The 26,778-nt window shown below is 44.8% G+C and overlaps 1 protein-coding gene across 1 annotated transcript in view; it reads right to left on the bottom strand.

The window, feature by feature from the left end:
- DLEC1 (DLEC1 cilia and flagella associated protein) overlaps positions 1-26,778 on the bottom strand; it is a 46,725-nt gene that overhangs the window by 17,856 nt on the left and 2,091 nt on the right. Inside the window, exons 3-22 of the mRNA XM_080973973.1 lie at positions 24,969-25,125; positions 23,179-23,289; positions 21,585-21,784; positions 19,652-19,875; positions 18,627-18,708; positions 17,798-17,885; positions 16,056-16,229; positions 15,495-15,631; positions 15,283-15,375; positions 14,047-14,137; positions 11,977-12,139; positions 11,118-11,310; positions 8,694-8,752; positions 5,517-5,688; positions 4,519-4,612; positions 3,644-3,774; positions 3,199-3,357; positions 2,922-3,061; positions 1,132-1,282; positions 935-1,045 (exon numbers count right to left, since the gene is read on the bottom strand). Coding sequence (XP_080830099.1) covers positions 935-1,045; positions 1,132-1,282; positions 2,922-3,061; positions 3,199-3,357; positions 3,644-3,774; positions 4,519-4,612; positions 5,517-5,688; positions 8,694-8,752; positions 11,118-11,310; positions 11,977-12,139; positions 14,047-14,137; positions 15,283-15,375; positions 15,495-15,631; positions 16,056-16,229; positions 17,798-17,885; positions 18,627-18,708; positions 19,652-19,875; positions 21,585-21,784; positions 23,179-23,289; positions 24,969-25,125 — 2,730 coding nt within the window. The remainder of the gene's footprint in view (positions 1-934; positions 1,046-1,131; positions 1,283-2,921; positions 3,062-3,198; positions 3,358-3,643; positions 3,775-4,518; positions 4,613-5,516; positions 5,689-8,693; positions 8,753-11,117; positions 11,311-11,976; positions 12,140-14,046; positions 14,138-15,282; positions 15,376-15,494; positions 15,632-16,055; positions 16,230-17,797; positions 17,886-18,626; positions 18,709-19,651; positions 19,876-21,584; positions 21,785-23,178; positions 23,290-24,968; positions 25,126-26,778) is intronic.

The raw sequence follows: 26,778 nt of genomic DNA, 5'->3' as shown, positions 1-26,778 counted from the left end.
AGGCTACTGCTATGGAAGAAACAAGGGCCTTTTGGGGAGTTGATGCTGTGGACCCCTCTGTTGTAGGCTTAGGTTGTATGTGTATGTAAATAAACCATATACCATAGAGACACTACAGCCTCCACTGTGCCTCATCCCCAAAAGGAAAGATGGGTGAGTGCTTGGAATCTTGCACTGTTTTGAGATTTGGGCGACTATTATTCAACACACTTATCTGCCTCTCCCCCCCCCCCCATGACATCTGCAGAGCTCACGGCAGCTTTTAATTGTTTAAACGCACACAGTAAAAATCCAACGAAGATTATTTGAACAATCAACAATAGCAGAAAAATTAATAGGACAGCAGTTAAAATACAGAAGCAGCAGATAAAATCAGTTGTAGGAAAGAAGGAGCTCCTGTTTCTTTGAGTGCATCATTGCTTCCCTGCAGGTGGTTGCGTGGAGGGGGAGGTTGGCAAAGTTGGTATGGTGCAATTATTATTATTATTATTATTATTATTATTATTATTATTACTATCATTATTATCATTATTATTATTTTAAAAATACATACACCGTCCTTTATCTGAATCTCAGGGTAAAAATATAAGATAAAAGCACAAAATAGTTAAAACAAAAACAAAACAATAACCCCCTTTCCGGCTTTCCTCCTCTCCATTTCCTCCTCACAGCAATCCTGTGAGGTAGGTTAGGCAGAGAGGCAGTGACTGGTGAGCTTTGTGGCCAAGTGAGGATTCGAACCCTGGTCTCCCGAGTCCTAGTCCAGCACTCTAACCGCTACACCACAGTGATGGTCCCAGGGGTCATCAACATCAACATCCCACCCCATTGTGGGGGTTGTAGACAAGGGGGTTGTCTACAAACAAATGAAGCAGCAATCGCAATGTTATTCTGCATTTTGAAAGCCAAGTACTTCTAAAACAAAAACCCTAACCTTAACATTAGTAGTTATCACCACACGCAATTCCTTCGTTTCGTTGGGACCCAAAGTGCCACTTTCCGGAGAGATGCTGAGCTCGCAGGAAGAAGCTTGGCTTCCAAGGAGCTGTCGGACAAATCAGGAAGGCTGGTCAGTTAACAGGAGGCAGTGGGGCGCTCTTCTGACTAATCAGGAGTAGGAGCACCACTGACCTCGCCCCACTGGAAGCGTGATGGGAGCAGCGTCTGGTTAAAAAGATGAACGGTTGCTTCTGCGGGGATTCCAACCGAGAGGTCAAAATGCAAATGACTCGACAGCAGGCAGACGTGGGGAGTCTGGACCTCCACAAAAACTAAGATGTGACTGAAAGCAGAAAAAAGTACAGCTCCAGCAGCAGGCAGTGAATAAACACTTATCTTCCATAGAAGGGCAGTTTGGATTAGCATGTGAAATTCAGCCCCCTCTCTGCTGTAAGTGTCCCTTTAAGATTGCCAAGGCTGCAGTGATGGCAGCCTGGGCATTATTCATCCAAAGGTACAGGAGTCCCTCTTTTGAGAGCACACCACCTTTCCTGTTCCTAACTCCTTTTGATACAGGGAAGAGGGGGTGAAGTTCTCCACTACAGTAAGTACCGTATTTTTCGCCCTACAGGACGCACCGTCCCATAAGGCGCACCTAGTTTTTGGGGGGGGAAATAAAGGGGGGGGAATTATTTTCCCCCCAGGCACGGGGCTGGGGCGGGGGAAGCCCGAGCATCCCCCGACCCCAGCCCCCAAACAGGCAGCTCTCTGCAAGCCGTGGGAGCCCAGCACTGGCTCCCGCTGCTTGCTGAGAGGTCCGCGAAGCCTGGACGCGTTGAGCTCAGCGCAGGCAGGCTTCAGCAGGCAGGCAACTCTCCGCAAGCAGCGGGAGCCCAGCGCTGGGCTCCCGCTGTTTGCGGAGAGGTGCACGAAGCCTGCATTCACCCCATAGGACGCACACACATTTCCCCTTCATTTTTGGAGGGGAAAAAGTGCGTCCTATAGGGCGAAAAATACGGTATTTTTCTCAACAGGTCCAACACATGTCCCATTGGCCACATGTGGCCCTCAAGGTCTTTTTTGGCGGTCCATGACAACATCTGACGCCCTGCAGTCCTTGCGCTGCCTTCCCAGAGCCAGGTAAGCGAGGCGCTGGGCTTTGGGAAGGAGGCATGAGGGCTCTGACAAGGTCCTAGAGCCCTCCAACCTCCTTCCCAAAGCCTAGTTAGCACTTAGCCAGCTTTGGGAGGGATCTAGGACTCTGCTAGAGCCTCGTGCCTCCTTCCCAAAGCCTGGTACCTTGCTTATCTGGCTTTTGGAAGGCAGCATGAGGGCTGGGGTGCCCTCCAATTCTAACCTAAACCCCCACACCCCTGCGCAACGAAGCAATGTGCAGTCTGTGGGGTCTGTATCAAACGAAGTACTCTTGTGGCCCACTCGGTATGAAAAGTCGGACTGCCCAGTTCTAAAAGGAGCAGCAACACTGCTGATTCTACTGCAAAACAGCAGGCACCCTGCTATGTGACAGGGCTGGTCTGGGGGAGAGGGGAGACAGGGCAGCCCCTCCCTCTGGGCCACCCATACTCCTATTATTATTATTATTATTATTATTATTATTATTATTATTTCAATTCATATACCTCCCTTTATCAAAAGATCCCAGGGCAGTGCATAACGTTAAGATCACAGTTTAAGGAGCACAATAATAAAAACATAATAAAAGCACAACAGACAGCGTAATAATATAATAATCATAATAACAGTCCCACCCACCCCCCAGCTTTAACAAACCATAGATTATTTAATGGCCAAAGGCCTGGGTAAATAGGATGGTTTCTGCCTGGCGCCACATGACCAACTGCCACATGCCCAACGCTATAGGACCCTTTCTGCAGCAGAGATGGAAACGTTCTCTTGAAATGCCCTCTGGGAGACTGAGGAGAGATTACCAGATTAGTCTCTAACCCATTTCATGTCCTCACCTTCCAACTCCATTTTCCACCTCCATCTCTAACACGGTCTTAAGACGTTGACACATGTATGATGTAAACAAAACAGAGACCTTGCACTTGCCAAGAGGATACAATTCTCCACTACGTGGCTGAAATTTGAATGGAGAGGTCTGCAGGGGGGAAACCCAAGAGCCATTGTAATTCCATGAACAGAGGTCTGGGCATCAAAAGTCTTCCATTCAATGCCCTGCCTTTGGACAAGGCACAGGAAGGGAAACGGCCAAATGCTGATCTCTGAGCAACACACCTCTTCATTTCTTTCAGTTAAGCAAGCAGGGCTTTCCTGAATTTTCCACTTCCCTGGCAGCTGACTTAGATTTTCTATCTGAAACGTGAACCGCACTTTTTCTCCCAGTTTAAGCAGGCCCAGGTCAAAGGATGGGACGTCGATGGAAAGAACAGGTCCCTGAGAAAAGCGAACCACATAAAACAGGTCAGCTACCACCACAGAAGTCTCAGTGAAAAGCATCTAAAAGACAAGGATATGCATGCTCAAACTGACTAACACAACAGCACTGAGTGAAACACTGGGGTGGAGACTGTGGAACTCTCTGCTGGGGGGCAGCCGAGTCCGATGGAAGGCCGCAAGCACTGTGTGGGGAGGGGGGCATCCCTCTGGAACAAAGGACATGGCTCCACTCACCCCAAGGGCCAAGACAATAAGGCAGCTTCGTAGGTTCAGATATTCCCACCTTAAAGTCAGCTTCCACGTGCAATACCACGGGGTCTTTGGAGTGAGTGATTTTGCACTTCAGATCATGGCAGGAACGCCCAGGTTTCCCTCCGGTAATGGTGAACTCAAACTCTTGGAATTCATTTACCCCTAGAGAAGACAAATCTGTTACTTCCATCTGGGAAAAAAATAAGCATAGGTGTTGCTTTTTCAAAGCCGAATGGTTTCCCAAACCCAACATCATTATCCAAAACATATATCATGGCCTTCTCATGATAAGTGGCATATGCACTTATGCGTACAGTGGTACCTCGGGTTAAGAACTTAATTTGTTCTGGAGGTCCGTTCTTAACCTGAAACTGTTCTTAACCTGAGGTGCCATTTTAGCTAATGGGGCCTCCCGCTGCTGCCGCACGATTTCTGTTCTCATCCTGAAGCAAAGTTTTTAACCCGAGGTACTATTTCTGGGTTAGCGGAGTCTGTAACCTGAAGCATCTGTAACCTGAAGCGTCTGTAACCCGAGGTACCACTGTATAATCTTTCCTCCCCACCCTGTTCTCCAAGGTCTTATGATGGGCCTAGGGAGTATCAAGAACATACATATCCAATGATATGTAAGAAGCCGTGGCAACAAGCTTTCTAGCCTGGTGCTACTGCTTTTTAATGCCAGGCCAGTCCTCACTCATTCATGCTTTGATCACGGATAGGGAGACGATGCCCAGGTGCATATTCCTGAGACCTGGGCAGGTGAGATGGGTGGGGTTTGAATGGCCCACCTGTGTCTGTCCAGGTTCTCAGCACAGCACCGGGCTCCCCCTTTCACGCCAGGAAGCCCCTCTGCCCAGATTAATGCAGTGTGCGCAACACAGATGCAACAGACAGAAAAAGCGTTACCTAATTTTCCAGAATAAGGTTCAACTTCAACTATGTCGCAGTCACTTATTTTCTCCCATGTAAACCTGATGGATGATTTGCTGTTATTGTACATCTGGAGATTCATAAATGAACAGACAGTCAATGCCGTTATATGACCAAATCACCATTTCCAGACTACTGAAGTAACCAACAGCAGGTGCGCCAGGTAGATACAAAACAGACCCACAGATTAATACTTATTAAGTATTAATATTATTAATACTTAATATTAATTAGTATTCTTATATGAATATGAGACTATTTAGAACTGAATGGTGGTAGTGGAGATTAAAGGGGTAAGAAAAAGTAATACAATTTTCTTATATACAGGGTGTAAGGGGCGGTGATCCTACCCACGATAACATACAAGTGGGTTCTTACACCTAGAAATATAAAGCCAAAGCCTAGCTCTGACCGGGAGCAATTTAATCTGCTTGCATTGTTCAATTTGCAGAGTTTAGAATTATTTTCTGACATGTGTGAAGGTGAAGGAAGACACAGAAGACTATGGACAAGCATCAGGCTTCCTTCCCAGGCACTGGGGCTTCTTCCAGACTACAAAAGAAATAGATTTCACACTTGTATAGGAGGCCTCCAAGCGCGCAGAACAGACACAGCCTTCAAGCAGCACATCCCACCAGGAGGGCTGTTTGCTGCCTTCCAGGTTACAGAGGCCCGACTGCCTCAACTCGAAATTGGGGATTTAGTGTCACTGGTCCCCCACCTGACAGGACACACTTGTAGCAGAGATTTGGCAGGTGTCTCTTGAAGACCTTATCTTTGCCAACAGGACTTTGCAGCCAGTTATATATTTTTCAGTAGCCTGTCATTTTAAGGATTAAATGCATTTTTATTTTGTGAGTGGTGTTTTATGTTCTTACATTGTACACCACACTACTGATACACAGCGATACAGAAATACTTTTCGGCAATCAATCAATGCATACATATACTGGCTGAAGTAAAAGTAGACTTACGCTAAATGTTCTCCTAACATTTACACCAATGTAGTTTTCTCCTGGGATGATCATGGCATAGGGCTCCAAAAGGATCTGGAAGGGTTCCGTATCGCCTTTGACGTCTATTTCCAAAGCAATCACGTCTTCTTGCCGCCTTTCTCCACTTTCGTACTGCTCCCGTTTTTGAGGGCTGTGTGAGGGACGGCATTAGAATTGCTGCTGTTGTGGATATTTAGAATGGCATAAAGGATGTGATTCCCATCCCAGGAGGGGAAAAAAGGACTGCTCTTCCTCCTCTTGGCACATTCAAGTCTACGCCTCTCTGTTTCTTATGCTTTGCCCCCTCGCTTGGGAGAAAACCCCTCTGAATGTGATGGGATAGAGACTGACTAAACATGCAGAGGAACGGGATTCAGGAAGCAGGGTGGATAAAAACCAGTATTTTTTTTAATTAAAAAAACCCAGATTTTTAAAATTTAAATCAGATTTTTTTATTTAATTAGATTTTTTAAATTTAAATTGGATTTTTAAAATAAAATGCTTTTGGAGGAAAAATCTTAGTAAAGATAGTTTCTCTTATAAGTTAACATTATAGTCCAAGGTTTTTCATGTGTGCTAAAACTCAAAGTTTTTTTTTTAGTTGTTTAACAACATCAGTTAACAAACATGGATACATATGCTAAAATGTTATTGTTTTAGTTAAATAAATTGTTTAAGTTGTTATTAAGGAAATGATTATTTTTCACCTTCCAATAAAGTAGAGAAGAAAAGTTGTCCAAATAAATTAAACCTCACAATAATTTCATAATTATCTATGTATTTCTAATAGTATAACCAAATCAGCAATTTTTGATATAACTGTAAAAAATTACTCTGAAAATATTTATTATTCCAAAAATGAAGCCTTCATCTGGTTGTAAATATTAAGATTATACAAGCAAGAATGAGTCTTTCTGTAAAAAAAAAATGATTTAAATCAAGTCTTACTGACTACTGATTTAAATCGTGATTTAAATCAATTTCATTTAAATCAAATCTACCCTGTAAGGAAGTAAACCTGCCTCACACCTTTTGCCATGAATGCAAAGGACCTGTGAGGTGCCTGGCACTCCCAGCACAATCCACCGAAATTAAGCACAGCTAAAGGGCTAAAGTCGCCATGAGACCAGGGAAGCCCCCAAATCTGCTATTAGGTGGGGGTGGAGTGGGACCAGGGTTGAGTCGGAAACAAATGCAACATGTGTGTATCCATGCTTGTGTTTGTGTGGCAGCGCGCACACAGTTCAGCAATAAGGTGCTAAATCAGGCAAAGGAGGAAGGTGCCATTAGGACAATAAATTCATCTCTCGGACCAACACAGTAACAAGAATGCCAACCGTCTCCGGCACAATTTAAGAACATTTTCATGTGCCCCTGGACTTCCGGGTTGGCGCCATCGCCGAATGGCAGACTCCCTCCGAGCTCCGGAGGGAGTCTGCTCGGCAGGGGCTGGGTCCTACCGCGCCGGCGACGCGGGGACCCTTAAAAACCACGGGCACGGAGCCCGTGGACATGGGGACTCGGCTGGCACCACTAGCGCTCTCCCGACTCGTGAAGGAGCCTTTTTAAAGGCTTCGGATCAGGTGCCGGGGAGTGGCGTGGTGCTTTGAGTCCACTGCTTCCCCTGCCGAGCGCAGCCGCATGCCATTCGACGGAGAGCGCTGACTTCTTCCATTGGAAATTCGGACTATCAACAACAACCCATGAGTAATTGGGAAACCGGGTACAAAAGGAGAAAAAAAGAAATTTTTTTCGGATTCGGCACGAGCGGGGGTGATCTAAAAAGGAAGTCAGTCCCCCCCCCGATTGTAAACATTCTAAAACAAGGACTGGGTAACCAAGATCGAAAGAGAAGTTTATTGCTGATAAAAATCATTAATTCCACGATGGGAAATTACAAGAACTGTGCTGGAGGAGAAGAGTGGAGGGTGAGAGGGAAAATGCAACCCCCCCTGGGAACCGGGGCGATTCGTAGAGCCTGGCGAAGAGAGACGGAGACTTTGACAGCTGTCAAAGTAGCTGTCAAAGCTGGAGAATATAAAGAGGACTTTGTTACAAGGACTTTGCTGGCTAATTCTGTTACAATTTGACACAATATGGATATAAACTGTCGGAAAATAAGGAACAACAATTTGACTTTTGGAGTAGAGGATATAAAGTTACTACAATCCCCCTAGAGGGGTTTCGGGACATTACAAGTGGTCGTATGTGGAAAATTACTCTGAGATTCGCACAGGACTTATCTTCTGGGAAAGCAGCAAAACTGAAATAGTATTTTGTCTACAGAGGTGTTTACATTAAAAGGAGACAATAGAATTTTCTATTGAAGAAAGGAAGGGACTGGACGTAAGTTTTTGTTCCTGAACAACAAACCTCTGTAGAGATACCAGATTTCGGAATAAGAACGTTTTAGCAGCTGAACAAGACAAGAAACCTGAGAAAGTAAGGAATAAAAAGAATAAAGGACTAACTACGACACGGAAAGAACAATGGGAGGAGCAGCAAAGACCAAGGAAATTAAAGGCCTCTATTAGACTGGATTTTTGAAGTTAAACATCATTAAATAAATAAATTAAAAGAAAACCGGCAAGGTGGAATGGGAAAAAATCTGGCCATGGACTTGAGACCTCCAGGCTGACAACATATAGACTGATGGACATGGGGAATTCAAACCGGGGAAGGGAGGGGGGAGTTTTGGAATCCAAAGGCTATGTAACCATCTTTTTGAATCTTCTTATATTTTTTATCTTCTATTTCTTTATATAATTTTTGTATATTATGGTATTTTGATTTGACATGTTTAAAAAAAGGGAATTCGTGGAAGGAAATTGGGGTAGATCTTGGGGAAAAATCTTTTTTCTTTTTCTGCTAATGATGAGGGATGATGGTAAGATTGTATAATTTAAATTGGTTAATGGGTTAAACATATTAAGCTTTAAATTGGGAGTGAGAGCTTGTGGAATCAAATTAATGAAAGGGGAATATAGTCGGGAGGGGGAGGAGGGAGTCCTAGAAAGAAGATAACGAAAGTAAGGCTCTAAATATATTCTATCTTTTCTTTTCTGTTATATTTCTATATTATTGGAAACTCTAATAAATATGATTAAAAAAAAAAAAAATAAGAACATTTTCACGTGCCCCTTACGCATCACTTACTCAGGTAGCTCTGGGATATCTTCCAGCACAATCTGAAGCACGCTGTGATACGACTTTGGCTGCAAGGAGAACGAAAACCCAGAACGGCAATCAACTAATGTACATCAAAATAACTCCCAAAATAATCTATGGCTTACATTAACTGCATTTGACTCTGGGCTGCAAGAGATCAAAGCCTCTTGTAGTTTAAACAGCTGAGGCTTCAGGTAAGACTGAGAGCCATTTTGCACCAAGTGTTCTCTCGCCATGGAGCTGGAAGCAGCCACACCCACCCTGGCATGTGCCCCCAAGTCAAGGCTGAAGGTGGGATTGGGGCCCAAACAGCCACCCCAGACCCACACAAGCCAATCTCAGATCAGTAGCCAGGTGTGGAAGCCCACCAGGAATGCAAGGGATTTTTTGGTTTTGCTAATTGTCTCACACCAAAACCGGTGCCAAGAATGTGTCTGGCCACAGCAAATGGGTAGAAAGAGCTTGGCTTGGCAGGTAACAAGTTTGGAAGGCAAATTTTCAATGAAGTTTGGAAGAAGTAGTAGTAGTTAGCCAGGCCTGATTCATACCAGCCTACAGAGCACATATGGGACGCGGGTGGCACTGTGGTCTAAACCACAGAGCCTAGGGCTTGATGACCAGAAGGTCGGTGGTTCAAATCCCTGCGACGGGGTGAGCTCCCATTGCTCGGTCCCAGCTCTTGCCCACCTAGCAGTTCGAAAGCACGTCAAACTGCAAGTAGATAAATAGGTACGGCTCTGGCGGGAAAGCAAACAGCATTTCCATGCACTGCTCTGGTTCGCCAGAAGCGGCTTAGTCATGTTGCGGACAAACACTGGCTCCCTCAGCCTATAGAGCGAGATGAGCGCGCAACCCCAGAGTCGTCTGCGACTGGACCTAATGGTCAGGGGTATCTTTACCTTTACTGAGCACATACCGTATTTTTCCCTCTATAACACACAGATTTTTTCTCCTAAAAAGTAAGGGGAAATGTCTATGCGTGTTATTGAGCGAATGTGTGGTCCCTGGAGCCGACTGGCCTGAGTGCATCACACATTTTCCTCGAGGGTCGTCTTCGTTGCGGTCAGCAGAAGCCAGGGAAGTGCTTGCTAGGAGGTTTGGCCGCTCTGATCGCTTGATTGTGTGTGCAGCACGACTGTGTGTTTGATAGTGTGTGTGCTTTGTGAGTGTGTGGTTGCCTGTGTGTTTGTTCGCTAGCGTAGGTGCTTGGAGGGAGTGAAAGAGTGACTGACTGCAGCATCTTCTCCTGCAATTTGCCTTTTAAAAAATTGGAAGCAGTGGGGCAGTAAAAACCACCTCCGAAAGCCCCATTTTTCCCTTCTAAGGCTGCAGCTCGGCTTTGGGAGCCCTGAACCCCTGCTTTGTTCTTGAGGGATCTTTGAGGTTTTCCCTTTAGCTTTAACCCAGCCCCCTTATTTTACCAGTTTATCTTCATTCTCGGTGTGGTAAACTGATTGCAGGCAGCCACACGTGCGTTCGAGCCTCCCGAGAGAGAAAGCTGTTGCTTTCCTGCATTCTGCCTCAGGGTCTTGCTGCCCACCCTCTTCTGTTTCGTTACTGTGTTTGCTCAAATGGAACAAAGAGCAGAGAAAACCCCTCCCCTCCAGGCAAGCAGAGGGGAAAGCAGAGCGTCCTTCCTTCTAATTCCTCTCCGTGCTCCGGTGCTGCTGCTGCTGCGTCTAGGGACTCGAAGGCAACATGCAGGTGGGGGGGGGGGGGAGAGAGAGCTGGCTGGCTTGGGTGGGTGGGTGGGGGAACTTTTGCCTTCCTTTCCTCCCTCCGGTAAAACCCCTCTCCTGCATTCTTAACCAGCTGCTTCTCCGCACACCCCTCTTGGTGCTCCTTGTCCCTTCTATGTTTTTCCTTCCCTCCCCACTTAAAACGTGGTTACAAAGCACGGATCCACATGGATCCTCAGGATCTTTGCATTGGGTCACCCCAAATTCACCATCAGATCACATAGCATGTCCATGGCTACAGCCTGCACCAAAAAAATCACGCACCACTGTTGCCTGGGGCTGCAATGGTACAAAAACGTGGTTACAAAGCATGGATCCACATGGATTATCAGGATTTTTGCATTGGGCTACCCCAAACTCACCGTCAAATCACATGTCTGTGGCCACAGCATGAAGCACAAAAATGATACATCCACTGTTTCATTCAGATTTTTTTTTTCTTGTTTTCCTCCTCTAAAAACTATGTGCGTGTTATGGTCAGGTGCGTGTTATCGAGCGAAAAATACGGTACATAATGTAATCTAAGAATGACTTTTAGCGTGGAAAGCAATAACCTCATTTGCTTTTGAGTTTCATTCAGACCCTTTAGTAGCTGCTGGTTAAACTTTTGTCCAACAAATTGCACAGTATAGATGGCAAATATTGAATCAACCAAGTACAAGCAAGACTGTACCTCCTTTGGATGGTAAGAGAGAGTAAACGAGTGATTGCTATGGGGGTGCAGAACCCCCACGGCAGGAGTCACAGAGAAAGCGGACTCCGTCTCCAAGTTGTACTTTATCTTTGTCAGGTCCGCTTTTCCTTCCAACATTGATGCCTGCAGATTAGGCTTCATTATCTGCCAGAAAAAAGGGAAATCCACGTGGCTGAGCAAAGAGAAGGGAAAAAGAAGGCATTCAATCCTGCAGTTTTGGGAAAATTACATTTTTAGGGAACCTTTTAATTAGCCCCCCCCCCACCCAATTAAGGGACTTAAGTATTTGCCTTTGTTAGTCCTCACCCCCACCTCGAGGATATAGAACCAGAGCATCTGGTCCAAGAGAAATGGCTCAACTCCCATGTATTGTCTATTTTAATAGACGTTTGGCATCAGAAATTGTACCTCCGTCATTCCATGCCCCCCCCATCCTAATTTTCTAGTTTTCACAAACCATAATTTACCTTCAAACCAGAATGAGAATTCCGAATCATGTGATTTTCTCCCTCAGTGTGTGTTTGGAGGTAAATTTTTCAAAACCACAGTTTACCCAATTCAGAGGTCACAACAAACCGTTGCTTGTTCAAACCAGGAAGTCAGGGACACAGTTGGAGCACAAGGGGTGGGGGACAAGATGGAACATATGAGCACAATGTGTCGTCCCTCAGCAGCTAGCCCTATGGGAGGTGAACTAAACCTTTAAGAAACTTGTTGTTAAAGCGCTGTGTACGCAATAATTGTAATGTATTATCCTAAAATAAATATTGTTCAGTGCAAAGACAACTGGCTTCTGCCCAGAAAAATGCCCCCCATACAGTTTTAGCATCATACATACGTCAGATTTCTTAGAACCAGAGTTTTCTCTGCCTTAGATTTGGGATTCAAAGAACCAAAGCGCACAAGGTGTTGAGCTGTCACATCGACAAGCTCGCCGGGCATAGGGCTGCTTTCTCCTCCAGTAACAGACAAAAGCTTCAGAGCTATCAGCTGCCCAAGTCCTGGAAACAAAAGTGAATGCAAACATCCTGCAGCAAATGCACCTGACTGAGCTTATGCCCTTCCAATGCGACTACCCAGTTGCATTATGGGTATAACACACAACCCCCATCAGACCATAGGAAACTGCCAGTAGTGTCTCTTCCAGAGAGAAGGAGCCTGTGGCTCTCCAGATGTGGTTGGACTCCAGCCCAAGCCAAATGACCAATAATCAGGGTTGATGGGAGCTGTAGTCCAGCTACATCTGCAAAGTCATAGATTTCCCCCATCCCACCCTAGTTGGCGGCAGCTCTCCAAAGTCTCAGAACGTGATCTGTTTTGAAAGCTACTGTGGGGTAGCAGCTAGAGCATCACACCAGGGACCTAGGAGACCAGGGTTCGAATGCCTACTTGGCCATGAAGCTCACTGGGCAACCCAGGCCAGTCACTGTCTCTTAGCTTCATCTACCTCACAGGGTTGTTGTGAGGATGAAATGGGGAGGAGGAGAACTATGCATGCCACCTTGGGCAGAAAGCTCTGTCGGTTAGAGCGTGGTGCTGACAACACCAAGGCTGCAGGTTTGATCCCCGCATGGGGAAGCTGCATATTCCTGCATTGCAGGGGGTTGGACTAGAGCAGTGGTTCTCAACCTGTGGGTCCCCAGATGTTGTTGGACTACAACTCCCATCATTCCTAGCCAGCATGACCAGTGGTCAGGGATGATGGGAGTTGTAGTCCAACATCATCTGGAGACCCACAGGTTGAGAACCACTGGACTAGAGGGTCCTCGGGGCCCCTTCCAACTCTATAAGAAATAAATGAACAGGCTCGCCATACGGAGGTGAGGCAAGATTTCAATGGACGCCAACAGCGGAGTTCAAAGCCGTTTCAGGAGCAGGAATCCTCAGATTGGGCCATACGTATCTCAGCTGTTAGCTCGCTAATCTCCTGATTTAACAGGGACCCAGCCTGCTTTGGCAGCTGTTGGTTCCGATGGAACAGAGAAGGTTATGATTCCAACAGGGCATCAAAGCTAGGACCCTCAGAGGACAGCAACACAACTTCCTTGGGCCCGAGAGGCGCTGTGCAACAGGCTACCCGTCCACCAATAGCTTAGGGTCTGTATGCACATCTGGGGATGGCTAGGAGGGCCATTTCCTGCCCTACCTCGAAACCCCAACCTCATCTCCGAATAAGTGGTGCCTGTCTCCAGGGTCATGACAGATCAAGGTCTTTTGCCAGAGCTACCACCTGAGAATCTTGTTGGCAACAGCAAATGCTAAACTGCATTCGTAGCACGTGCTATGCCATGGAGATACTGGATTTTCCAGAAGGCTTGATTTGCATTCAGGTGTCATCTAAGCTGACAACGGACTGCACAACTGCCCTCCAATCACTGTGAATTAAGAGGACCCTCCAAGAGGACCATTAGGGATGGGCAAATCTGTCAATTTTCATTTCTCTTGCTCAGTTCTTCACTTTTCCACTTCAGTTCGTGATATATATATATATATATTTTTAAAGTCCTAGTGAAAAATCACCAGTGCTTTAGTTTGACTGTCTCCCAACACACATTTTTCTATGCAATTTCACCCAATATAATACATTGCTTTCACTGATTATATGTATTTCCACACACACTTAACCTCAGTATATGTTGTTGTTTTTTTGCACGCACAGCTTGGTTGGAGAACCACACTGCAAAATACAGAGAAAAGTGTGGTTTTGAAAAGGATGGTTTCGTTTCAGTTGGGGCACAATTTCAGGCAGCGTGAATTAGGTAGATCCAGTTGTTGCTGAACACTGGATTGAATTTGACCCCCATCCCTAGTTAAGAGGTCCTGCTTATGAGAGCTTGCCTGCACGGTCCCCAAATCCTGGCGCTAAACTCGTTTGCATTTGAATGCTAAAGATGCGAACGTGGCAAACCTGTCACTGTAAGGTCGTTGATTTGGCAATTGTCGCAAATGAGGATATACTTCACTGACACCACTTCGGGCACAGTGGGCATGAACACAACCTGTAAGAGAAGTTTCTGCATCATGAAAAGAAAAATGTTTCGCAGGCTACACTACAAATGGGCATGAGTGTTGTGCTAAGTTACAGTTTCATCATTGCCTTCCAAAAGAATCTTGGAAGTTTTGCACAATGAGGGGACTGCTGATAATTCTCCAAAAGGTCTTAATGATGTCTAAAACCTAAAACAGTTCAAACACAGACCAGCAATCCACAGAGAACAAAATGCAATGGTACCTTGGTACTCGAACGGCTTGGCTCCCGAACAAATTGACTCCTGAATGCTGCAAACCCGGAATTGAGTGTTCCAGTTTGCGAACGTTTTTGAGAAGCCGAATGTCCGACGCGGCTTCTACAGCTACCGATTGAGTGCAGGAAGCTCCTGCAGCCAATTGGAAGCCGCGCCTTGGTTTTCAAACTGTGTCGGGAGTCAAACAGACTCCCAAAACAGATTAAGTTCAAGAACCAAGGTACCACTGTATAAAACAACAAGTGGCAACAAACACCTCCTTTTAATGTTACATCTGTCTTCAAGATCAGTGGAGAAGACAGATTCGCATCACAAGCAAAACACTGACTCTGATCGCCATATCATTCTAAATCTGTCCTCAGTGTCACAACAACGCAGTCTTATGTATCAGTAGTAGTCCATGTGGGGCTGTTCAGGAGAGGGATGCAGTTATTAGGCCCAGCAAGCAAGGCCCATGGGAAAGGATGATTTATTTAGTTGGCATATATGTTACCAGCCCATCGCTAAAGATCCCAGGGCAGGTTACGGCACAGTAAAAACTATAAAACACAGATCATAAACAATTAAAACAGCAATCACTGATAAAATCACATGCAGAAAGCAAGGAATAATTGCAGAATTCCAAGTCTGAAGTCTGCCTTTGTGTGTTTTCTGATCATCCCCAATGCTGGGGCTGGGAATCCGTTGCAGAGAAGCGAATGCCAACGTTTGGGGGCCACCACAGAAACGGAAGAAAACAACAGGAGCTAGAGTTCTTAGGGCATTACGTTGCTACCCCTGCTTTCATTTTTTTCTCAAATGAATGAACCACCCACTGAATCCTGCTTCGGATTTCCTAATAATTGTGCATCTATTTTGAGTGTATGCTTGAAATGTGAGCTAGAGCGGCAACAACTGACCTCAATTAGAGTAGACTGGCCTGGGGCTAGCTCAAAAACGGCAGGTCTGATCCCGAACGGCTCTTGCTCCACGTAACCTAAAGTGGCAACGGCCTTCGTATAAGAAAGAAGAATGGTCACTGCATGGCTGTATGCAATCTGTGCCTCAACCGAACGTTCCAGATGGTATTGAGGGCATGACAGTGGGGGCGGGACTTCCTCTTCTTACTTACCCGGAAGTGAGGAGGTGGCCAGATTTGCTTTGGCATTATGCAGAACTTCCCAATGCTGGACCCTTCATTTTTGCACAGGAATTCTGTAAATTTCACTCCGCCCACAAGGCAAGGTCCGCAGTCCAAAATATGAGGCACTATAATAAAAGAAGAAAAGGGAGCGGGGGAAGCAAGAGCAGGAAAGGGGCTTTAAAAAAAAAGCACTCTCAATCCAGGACAATACATTCTATTATGTCTAGAGGTAGTAGTCAGGGATGGGGGTTCACTGTGTTCTGCAGGTGGCATGGTGTGAAATTCTTCTTCTCCTCCTTCTCCTTCTCCATTAAATCTATATACCACCCTTCATCCGAGAATGGAGCTAGAAGGACCAATGGTCTGATACACCACAAGACACCTTTCTATGCTCCCAATTCCATTGTTTTCCAGCTTCCACTCCACAGCATCAGCTGCTGAGAAATGCGAGGCTGAACGGGATGGACCTATGACATCCTAAGAACGTCCCAGAAGCTCACATACTTGCCCCACAAATAGTCAGTGCTTTTTTAAAAAAAGAAAACTCACACGTTAGGATGGGAGGTGGCCTTCGGCCTTCCAAAGGGACCAGCAGCGGGTAGGTTGTTTGCGACTCTACTAGTATGTAATCCTTGTAATCTGACAGGTATTCTGGAATAAACTGGACCACGTAGTAGCAACTCATTCCGGGGGCGACAAGTCCTCCTTCGCCTGGAAAGTGTCCTAGAGAAGGAGCACGGGCGTCCTTTGAAAAATTTGTTATCACAGATGCATCTGGTGCCGCAAGAAGGTTGCAAAAGAATTCTGCCCTGAGCATGTTGTTGTTGATAATAAGATAGTGCCAGCAATGTGCAAAGGCACTTTTGAGAGTACTAGATGACAGGTTGCTGCCCCACTGAGCAACCAGTCTAAATTCACCACAAATGAGAAACCAGGAGAGGAGCGATATGCACCCAGAGGTTAAAACAAAAAACCAGAACAAATTGCATTTTGACCCACAGTGCTTTGGCCTCTCTGAATTGCTATCTTGTGCTCCTGCACTCACAATGCCTATTTCTATGCCTCTCCATTTAAATTGTCATTAATTCTATCATCCTCACCCCTGGAGCATTCCAATCCAGGTCCTCCTCAGCTCCTGAACTGCCTGATTATACACGTTTATTGGAAATAAAGCTCCACTGATTTCAATAGGTTTTCTCCTAGGTTTGCAACTTTAGGATTACACTTCCATCGTAAGATTTTCATAGGAATTTGGCAACCAGCGCTGCCTTGGCACCTACATGCAGGTCTTGCTTTCTGAACACTCCCAGGAAATTGTTTATTAGGCAAACATTTGCATAATGAGCTGGTGGTTTCCATTATTTCTGATGGGATCATTTCTCATTAATAATTGCCTGTTCTCCCTCCCTCCCTGCTTTCTGCTTGCAACTGCTGCAGCCACTCAGCAAAAACCAAACAAAGGAACAAGTGATTTAAAAAGGCAAAGGTAAAGGACCCCTGGACGGTTAAGTCCAGTCAAAGGAGACTATGGGGTTGTGACGTTCCTCTTGCTTTCAGGCCGAGGGAGCTGGCGTTTGTCCACAGACAGTTTTCTGGGTCATGTGGCCAGCATGACTAAATAGCTACTGGCACATGGAGGACCATGACAAGTGCCAGAGTGCACAGAAACGCCGTTTACCTTCCCGCTGGAGCAGTACCTATTTATCTACTCACACTGGCATGCTTTCGAACTGCTAGGTTGGCAGGAGCTGGGACAGAGCAACAGGAGCTCACCCTGCTGAAGGGATTCGGACCGCCGACCTTCTGATTGGCAAGCCCAAGAGGCTCAGTGGTTTAAATCACAGTGCCACCCATGTCCCACTAACAAGTGATTTATCTGACTTTCCTTCATGATTTTTGCCAGAAATGGCTGCAACTGACCAGCAAAACACAACCAAGTAAGGAAGTATTGGGCAAACTCTGGCTGTTTGGATATCTGAATTAGCCATTCCTGTAGCGAAGTTTGGGTATAATTCTTTGCACTTTGATAACTGATATTTCTGATAATGAGCCTCTCAAAGTGGGACCTGGGTGCCCTGAGCTTGTCCAAATGACAGCCAAATTATGTCTGTGAATAACTTAAAATATGGGGATCAGCAGCATGGCTCACTCAATATTTGCAGTTCTCAGGACAAGTGTTTTCCTGTTCTTTCAGGAAATGAAGCAAATTTCTAGCCATCAGGAGGCATTTTAAAAGTGCCAATTTCTGCAGAAAAGCAACCAACAAGTAAACTTGCATCCCTGAACCTCACCCAGCCCAATGGAAAAGGCATCGGTAGCTGGAGGAATTATTCTAAGACACTGAGACGTTGAAGTCATGTTCTGTAACTCTACAGTCATCTGCAAAGAGAGAAAGGTCAAAAAATATGGCAGCATATATACATCCTGTGAGGCATTTCCAGCCTTTGGAAATGATGTTATTATTATTCCAGGCAATAAAATGAATAAATAATAGTAATTGTAACAACCTGCCCCTGAAGGTTTTCCTAAACACGGTGGAACTGGGCATTATTCAATCAACAAAGAATCGTTCCCACTATTTCCAGAGTTTGGGCTGTAAGTGATGTTCCTGAGATGGTAAAAACGGCATCATCCCCCGCACAAGATGCAAAGTATCAGCAGGTGTGGGGTAACCCAAAGGTTGCAGAAGTACATAGACGCTTTAGAAAGAAAAAGATTAAGGGAGGAAGGACCAAACAACAATGCCATGACTACTAAGTGTGCTCAATTTCCACTCAATGTTGACTAACGGTTTCTGGGAGGTGGGGGGGGGGGGGATACCTGGAGGAAAGGGTGAACAGAACAGAGTGGCTGGAATCCCAAACTCCCCACTGCAACATTTTGTTGCAGGTTCCACATTTTATGAAATGTTTAATAGAAAATGGAAGCTTATTATTGAGGCTCCAACATACAAGAGTTGGAAGAGATACATGCAGAGCCTTAAGAGGCAAAGGAAATAACAGAGACTGGGGTTGGGCGGGGTGGGAGATAAGAGAGAGAGAGAGAGAGAGAGAGAGAGAGAGAGAATTAACACTTTTGCAGAGCACAAAACTCACGTCCTGAACAGCAAGAAGCTCTTACCTCATAAACCTGCCCAACTTCATAATAAGAAAACACAACAGCTGGTGGGTTTGCTAGAAAGACGGGCACAGACTGGGAGCCGCTGAAATGAAGTGAGACAATAAGAAAAACCAGGGAGTGATTACAGCCTGCACATAGCAGGTAAGAACAGTGGCAGCGCCAATTCCTTTTCTTTGAGAGGCATGGAGCTGCCAAGTCCTTCCCATCACACCCAGAACAGATGCTGGTTCAACAACAGCTGTATTCACTGTCCACAAAGGTGTTAAAAACTACAGCAAACTATCTCCTTAGTTGGTTTGGGGGGGTCACCCCTGGTTCTGGTGCAGGTGAAATAAATGCAGACACATGCAACTGTAGAAGCCTGGCTGAAAAGCTTAAAGCCCGCTGCCACTACATGGAGACGGATTAAAGAAAAGAAAATATGAATTGACTCCACCCTGTAGCTTGACCCATTGCAGCTAGGAACTAGTTGGAGTCATAGAACTTTAAAAAAAAAAAAAAGTGGAGACTTGCACACATTGGCCAGTTTCAGTTTTGTCCTGAAATATTTGTTTTGGGCTTCTCAGAAGTATGTAAAAGCAAGAAGCTCCAGCCCACAATGGCACCCACCTGAGAGGTGTCGGAACTGTGCTCTGGCACACTCCAGCTAACAAGAAGCACTGGCTAAGGCCCTTGACACATGGGCACAGATAAAATTCTACTGTATATAATGGAAGGCAAAGTAAAAGTGAGGCAGGCACACAGTTGTCATTTTCCGCAGTAGGCCTGTGTTGTGCGTCACATTCAGTTTGGCCCTCAACTGCAAACTCAGCCCTCAGAGCAAATGATTTATCCCCCAAGCCTCCACCTGCAACACAACGACGATAACATTACCTGACATTACCCGAACTGTTTAAGAGCTGTAGGGGGAATGAAGACGATGGCTTTGAATGCTTGAAACGGTGATGTAAATGCTCAGTATAATTATCGCTGTTGGGAATGCTTTGATTTATTTTCATCTGTTCTGAAAAGAAAAGCACAGTTACCTTTCCACCATGGTCCTTCTCTTTCCTGCGATCATTCGCTGCACCTTCTTCTGAGGCAAGATCAAGGACTTGCCGCCGCAAAGAGAGTTAGGCGGGAAAAAGCGGGGGTTCTTCAGGAAGTTGTGGCGGTCCTCCAGCCTCTGGAGGTAAGCGCGGTCTTTTTGTCTTTGGGGTCGGGACATGTCATTCTTCCAAGCTGATTTTTGCAAGGGACGATCCTTCTTCTGGCAGCAGGCGTGATGGAAAAGAAAATATCCCGCTTACAGATACAGTGGTACCTCGGGTTAAGTACTTAATTCGTTCCGGAGGTCCGTACTTAACCTGAAACTGTTCTTAATCTGAAGCACCACTTTAGCTAATGGGGCCTCCAGCTGCTGCCGCGCCGCCGGAGCACAATTTCTGTTCTATCCTGAAGCAAAGTTCTTAACCCGAGGTACTATTTCTGGGTTAGCGGAGTCTGTAACCTGAAGCGTATGTAACCTGAAGCGTATGTAACCCAAGGTACCACTGTACAGATTTACAATGGATTCGCTCACATTATACTCATTAAGACTGAGCATAAACACCCCAAATCACAACATATATGCTGACCTCATTTTGCAGAGGGAAGCACAGCGTTCTCTGTCGGAAAGAGGAAGATCACTACTTTTGCTTTAGACGTTTACACCCAACAGAACAAGTCTCTGGTGCTCATGAATGCCAAGAAAGACATGGAAATGGAACGGACAGGAAATTTCTGGTAAAGGCTGTAATCCTACGAGTACTCTTCAATCCATAGAACTGAACGGGACATATTGTGAAGACATGCATAGGATCAAGTTCCACAGTTCATAGGTGGGGTTGGGTAGGGCTCGAGTTCAGCTGGTTGGATCTTTGAATCCCAGAACCTTCTCTCCCCGACTGATCACTCCGGTTCTTATAAATCTTACAAACCTATCGCTTCTAAAGATTCTATGTATATTCTATTATATGCATCAGTTCTACTATCCATTGAATCAGTGACCATTATTATTATAAAAATTTGTATACCACAATGCAGCCATATAGATCTTAGGACAGTTCACAACCACTTAACATCCCAAATCAAAATGGTTGGAGTTGTGTTTTTTTTAAGTACACAACTGTTTAGATTACATAACTTATACACATATTTATCTAATTAGCAGAACTATGCCCCTTATGGTTACAGAATTTGCTTTTCCTGCTACAAATATCTGTTATAGTTGCAATATTAAAAGAAAGAGACCCTTGTCCCACTGGCTACATACCTTTACTCCAGCTCCAAAAGCTGAGGCCAGAGAAAATCTTGGCTGTGGGTCCTGGAAGACCTGCTACTTGCCTTACAGGCCTTTTCCCACCTGGCCTGGGAGGGCGAGGCCAGGACTGACTCCAGCTGCAGAAGCTGAAGCTGCTGAACAGACACTTAGGCTGGGGTACTGTTTTAGGGGGGTTTGTTGCAGGGGGGTTGTTGCAGTTATTGAGATTTTATTAAAATCTTTATTTCAGACCTTATTGTGATTTGTGTGGAAATTGTTTCAGTTTGGTTGTGTGCTTTTTGATGTTTAATTTATTGTTCATGACTACTTTTGTTATGTTTGTAATTATGTAATTTTTTCATGTTGTAAGCCGCCATGAGCACAGTTTCAACTATGAAAAGGCAGCATACAAATAAACTGATGTATACCCAAAATTCAAATAAAACACTGCTCTTTCCTGTTGTTCTGCAACTAGATAGAAAACGGCAGGTGGAAACACTTTTAAAAGTCAAGGCAAATAAGGAAGAAACAAACAGGACAGAAGGCACTCTGATAGGATGGAAGAATGGGGCTGTTTAAGGAGCCTTTAGTGGTGGGAGGGGGAGAGATACAAAAATGAGGGTGAGGTTTTCAGCTTGTCTACATGTGCAATAAGGCAATGAAATACGTACAGATACCTTAGAAAGTGTTTTCTTCAATTTATCCGGAATAGCAGAAGGTGAAGACTCAAACGTAATGCTGGATAATGATACTTCTGGTAGATTTTCCAGAATCTTGTTAACACGCTGGCTTTCCCCAACTCCAGGAGAATTTGGTTTGTTAGAAATATGCTGCTTGAAGCTAAGTATCTCTTGCAAGTAGCCAGGCTCGGATGATTCTGCAATTAAAAGGGAAAGTCTGAAAGCACTGAAAAGAGGCAGTGGTCTGGTCAACCTTTTTCTTGCCAATTCCACTGTGATTTGGAAGACCTTTCCAGGTGATGCCTCTTCACCACAAAGAGGGCTAGCTCAGACTTGTAAAATGTGATTGCCCTCCAAATGGCCAGTTCTGGCTTTCTGCAGGGCAGCCAAGGAATATTGCATAGGAAATACTAAACTAGTACCCATGTACTATTTTGTGACCCTTTTAATTTTTTAATTTTTGCTTCTTTGGGCGGGGAGCTGAGTGCTCCCTTAAAAAACCCAAAGGTTTTAAAAGCAGCCAACACTACATTTGGAGCTTAGATACCTAAAAGGCCATCTCCAGTCATATGTACCTGCCTACAATATTTAGAGAGAGTCTTAATGTGTCAGATGGGGCCTTCTTGCTGGTGGCATCTAAGCCTCAGAACTATCTGTTGCAAACCTGATGTGTCTTTGTGTCTCTAGGCGGCAGCTGAAAACCATTATATCTAGATGTGCTTGTCAGCATGGTGTTCAGCCTGTTTATTATTACTGCAGCTGTTCATTCTTGGGCTTTTCATCTTAGCCCACTCACTGTTGTTTTAGAATGGTTATTACTTGCCTTGAGGGTCTAATTTTTGGATAAAAAGGCAGGGAATACTTTAATTAATAAATAAAGACACAGAGCATGCATTTCCCCCTACCTTTGTCAGCATGCCCCATCAAGCACCTAGAAGGTTAAAAAATGCAAATAAAAAATTGAGCACATTCTTCTTAAGGGGAAAAAAGAGTTTTGAACCTGGCCATTTCTCTCCTCTCTGGCCCAATATTTACCCTGAGTGTAGATAAATATATAGATACGTTCAGATAGATATAGGTAGGTTACAGCTAAAGTTTTGCAGCATGGCGGCACCACTCAGGGTTGTGGGTTCAAGTCTCACATTGGGCAAAAGAATCTCAGGATCATGAATGGACAGAAGATTCCTGCATTGCAGGGGGTTAGACTACATGACCCTTGTGTTCTCTTCCAACTCTACAATTCTATTATCTAGGATCTACCTATCTAGCTTGCTCTCTGTCACAGGCATAGAACAGCCTCCCTCCTCAGGGAAGTTTGAAAACTCAATGAGCGGAGGTTGAGATTCCTAAGAATTATCAACACCCTCAGCAAACTACAATTCCCAGGATTCTTTGGGCAACAGCAAAACAGCTATAAAATGGATGTAGGCTAATATAATATAACTTGAGAGGGGTAACTTCAAAGAAGTCACTCTGTGATGCTTGGAGGGAACAGGGAGTACAAACAGAAATCTCAAACAGTATAGTTATTTCATGTGATTCCTAAATCATATTCTTAGCAAGCTGTATTAGCCTCGCTTGGAAAGCTTACCTTTAGGTGCTCGGGAAATTATTTCTGGGTCCGTGATATAATCTTCAGGGCAGATTAAATTATGGTCTTTAAGAAGCTTGCTATCCACACACCATCTGAAGGTAGATCTCACTATGGCATGCACATTTAAAGAGAGGTTAATGTTAGAGAAAGACAGCAGTCCATCAGACAGTTATTTATTGTTTATAGTGACCATTTCAATATAACTCACACAAACACATACAAAAAAGGACTATCAATCCAGGAAGACATTAATACATAAATATTCAGAAATGCAGATTGTTGAACACTTAAAATGGTTAAAAGTTAAAATCATTAACTTGAAAATTAAAATCATTATCTTGAAAATCCCCTTAGTGCTATTTTGGGTCAAATAAGTAGTTTGTAATGCTGCAATTTAAATTTGTCTCAAATCCGTAACTTTGCTGAATCAAATTAACCCTTTCCCTGTGAACCAGAAGGAAGATTTTCCCTTTGCCTGTTGACATAAAATAGGAGGCTGCACAATGCTTGATTTCATATTCCTATCTCTTTATGCAGTGCAGGACACAAAGTGGCTCACAGCACAAACTAAAACAGACACAACGAAAAACGCAATAAATACAAATATTAAAAAAAAACAACAAGTAAGCAATCCTATTAAAAATAGCACCAAAAATACTTAAAACCACTGGAGGTTTTTAAGCAGAGGTTGGATGGCCATCTGTCATGGATGCTCTAGTTGAGATTCCTGCATTTCAGGGGGTTGGACTGGATGACCCCGGTGTCCCTTCCAACTCTACAATTCTATGATTCTAAAAGCACACAACCCCTGACCCTTAGAAGTCCCTGCCACAACAGCCATTTAGTGGCCACAGGCCTGCCAGCGACAAAAAATGCCTTTGCTTTCTGGAGAATGTAAAGCCAAGAAGGGTCTAGCCTAGCCTCCCAGGCAAGGGATTTCTATAACCGGAAACAGTCAGCAAGAAGGCTTTCTCTTGTGCTCTCACCAAAGATGCCTGTGAACATGGCAGGACTGTTACCGGAAAAATCCGAGGGCTCCCTTGGACAAAAACAAAGATACCAACCAGGATAACTTGGAGCAAAACAGCAGCCTGTAGGCTTGGCCTTTATTGAACTGTTGCAACAGGGTGTTCCCCTCACTTGCCAGAGAGAGGAAAGACCCAGAAAGATGGTGTGCAAGACCTTATAAAAACTTTTGAAATTCCCATCCTCTAGGTCAAGCCCACCCCCAGAAACATCATGCATACATTACAGAAAGGAGGGGTTGAGGGAGGAGTTGTGGTGGTAACCTGAGTGTCCTGTCACCTGGCTGGTTCCTCCTTTCCCCCTCCCCATGAGTCACTTCCAGGAGACAAAGGGGAGTTGGGAGTTTCCTGCCCCCAGAGGGAAGATCTGATCATTGTCCTTTGTTTCAGTCCATGCTGAATCCACTCCCATATGCAAGTTCTTTGTGATCTTGATGGTCTTCTGTCTAGGACCATCAGGGTTGGCATAGCAACTGGGCAGGGCTCCTGTGGATGTGCTGGGATGGTGAAGGGATTATGGCTGACCAGAACCAAGCCACCCCCCCTTTGATAGTCCTTGTCATATGGAGTAAAATAAAAATGGAACAGTGCAAATCCGATGTATGGTTGATTTTTCTATGAATTTATAACAGAAGTGTGGCATATGTAGTGTGTGAGTGTGAGTGTGTGAAGTTTGTACAAACTGAATTGGGGTGGGGGGTTCCTGCTACAGGACCAAGGGAAAAGCCTCCCCAGAAGATCTCAAACTTTCACTTCCCTCACCTGGTGGCATTTTAATATGAGAGTAGTTCTCTGGAACCTCCATTTGACATAAGTTCACGATCCTTTCCTCTTCCGCTGCGGCTCGGGCCCTTGCCTGGATGATGTGCCTTTCTAGCATGTCTGCTTCCGTCAGCCGGCCATTATATTCCTTGTGGACCTGAAGCGGCAACCAGATAATTGCTGATTTACTAATGTAAAGCAGCCTTCCTCTGCCCAGTGGCACTACAGATGTACTGGGCTACAGCTCCCATCAACCTCAGCCAGCACAGCCTGATGGGAAATGTAGTCCAAAATGTTTGGAGAACTGCAGAAGGTGGGCATAAACCTTCAACAGGTTCCCAGAGGAATCTGTAAAGCAATCAAAGCATTTTTTTAATAGCGCTCAATCGTAATTTGCCTTGATGGAGGCAATAGATACAAACACCTGTTTTACAAAATTGGCGGCAGTGGGTGGGTGGGAAGAGCTTTGCAATGTCTGCACCAACAGCCAATCTGAAGAATTAAAGATTACTGAGTGCGTGCACGTGTAGAGGCTTGTTAAGTTATTTCTTCTTCTTTTTTAAATGAGGCTTGTTAAATTATGATCAAAGTGGAAAGAGGGAATCGCAAGACATTACTCTTTCATTACTAGACATTACTAGCATTCAGGCCCTTTTCAATCACGCTAACCAGGAAACAGACTGAGAGCAAACAGAAATAAGTGCTATGCACCAAACATTTAACCTGTGGGACTTATTGCCACAAGATGATCTCACAGCCACTAGCTTCAACAGCTTTTTAAAAGGGTTAATGGAGGGTAGGTCCATGAATGAACATGATAGGTATAGACTGCGAGGGGAATGAGACTTTATGCAGACAACTAGGCAGTGGCTTTTTCCGCCTTCCTTGCCCCACCCTCCAGCCCTAGCAGCCTTCAGAATGGAGTTGCTGCCAAAAGCATTATTACGTGTGTCTTTTGATGAACTGAGGGAAATTTAAGTCATGGGGGGTGGAGTATATGTCTGTCTGTGTGTGTGTGTGTGTGTGTTCCACAGTGTTGCTAGGTTTGTTTTCAGTTGTTAGTTTGTTAATGATGTTAATACAGTGGTACCTCTGGTTACAAACTTAATTCATTCCAGAAGTCCGTTCTTAAGCTGAAACCATTCTTATCCTGAGGCACACTTTCGCTAATGGGGCCTCAGCGTGCAATTTCTGTTTGCATCCCAGGGCAAAGTTCGCAACCAGGAGCTGCTACTTCTGGGTTAGCGGAGTTTGTAACCCGAAGCGTGCGTAACTAGAAGCGTTCGTAAACAGAGGTACCACTGTATTGTTTTTGTGGATTATGAGTGCTGTAACACTTTGTGGATATGACATTTGTCGTGGCCGCACTGTTCGGCTTATTTTTAAAGTTGTTTTGTTAATAGTGTTTTATAGAAGGTGGTTGTTTTACTGGCGATTTGTTAATTATTCCGTATGATTTATGCTGTGATCTTCTAGTACGTTGTCCTTTATTGTTTGTAAGCCTCTTTGTGGCATAGAAATTCAATAGATTAAATGAAAGGAATAGACTGAAGCTCCATTTCAAGAGGCAGTGAGTGCCCTTTGCTGATGACGACATGCTCAGAGCAAACTCAAACATGTCCTGTTTCCAACCCTGGCATATGAGTTTCCTTCCAAGGTACGTCTGACTCTTACTGAGTTTTTGCTGCCAGCTTAAGACCCATTTTGCCACCATAGCTCAGTGGCAGAGCATCTTTGCTTGCAGAATTCACTGGTTCAATCCCCGGCATCTCCAGCTAGGGCTGGGAAAGAGCCTTGCTTTGTGGCTGAG

The sequence above is a fragment of the Podarcis pityusensis genome (genome assembly GCF_964106645.2).
Source record: "Podarcis pityusensis genome assembly, chromosome: 12".
Taxonomy (NCBI): Eukaryota; Metazoa; Chordata; class Lepidosauria; order Squamata; family Lacertidae; genus Podarcis; species Podarcis pityusensis.
This window is presented reverse-complemented; position numbering and strand designations above follow the sequence as displayed.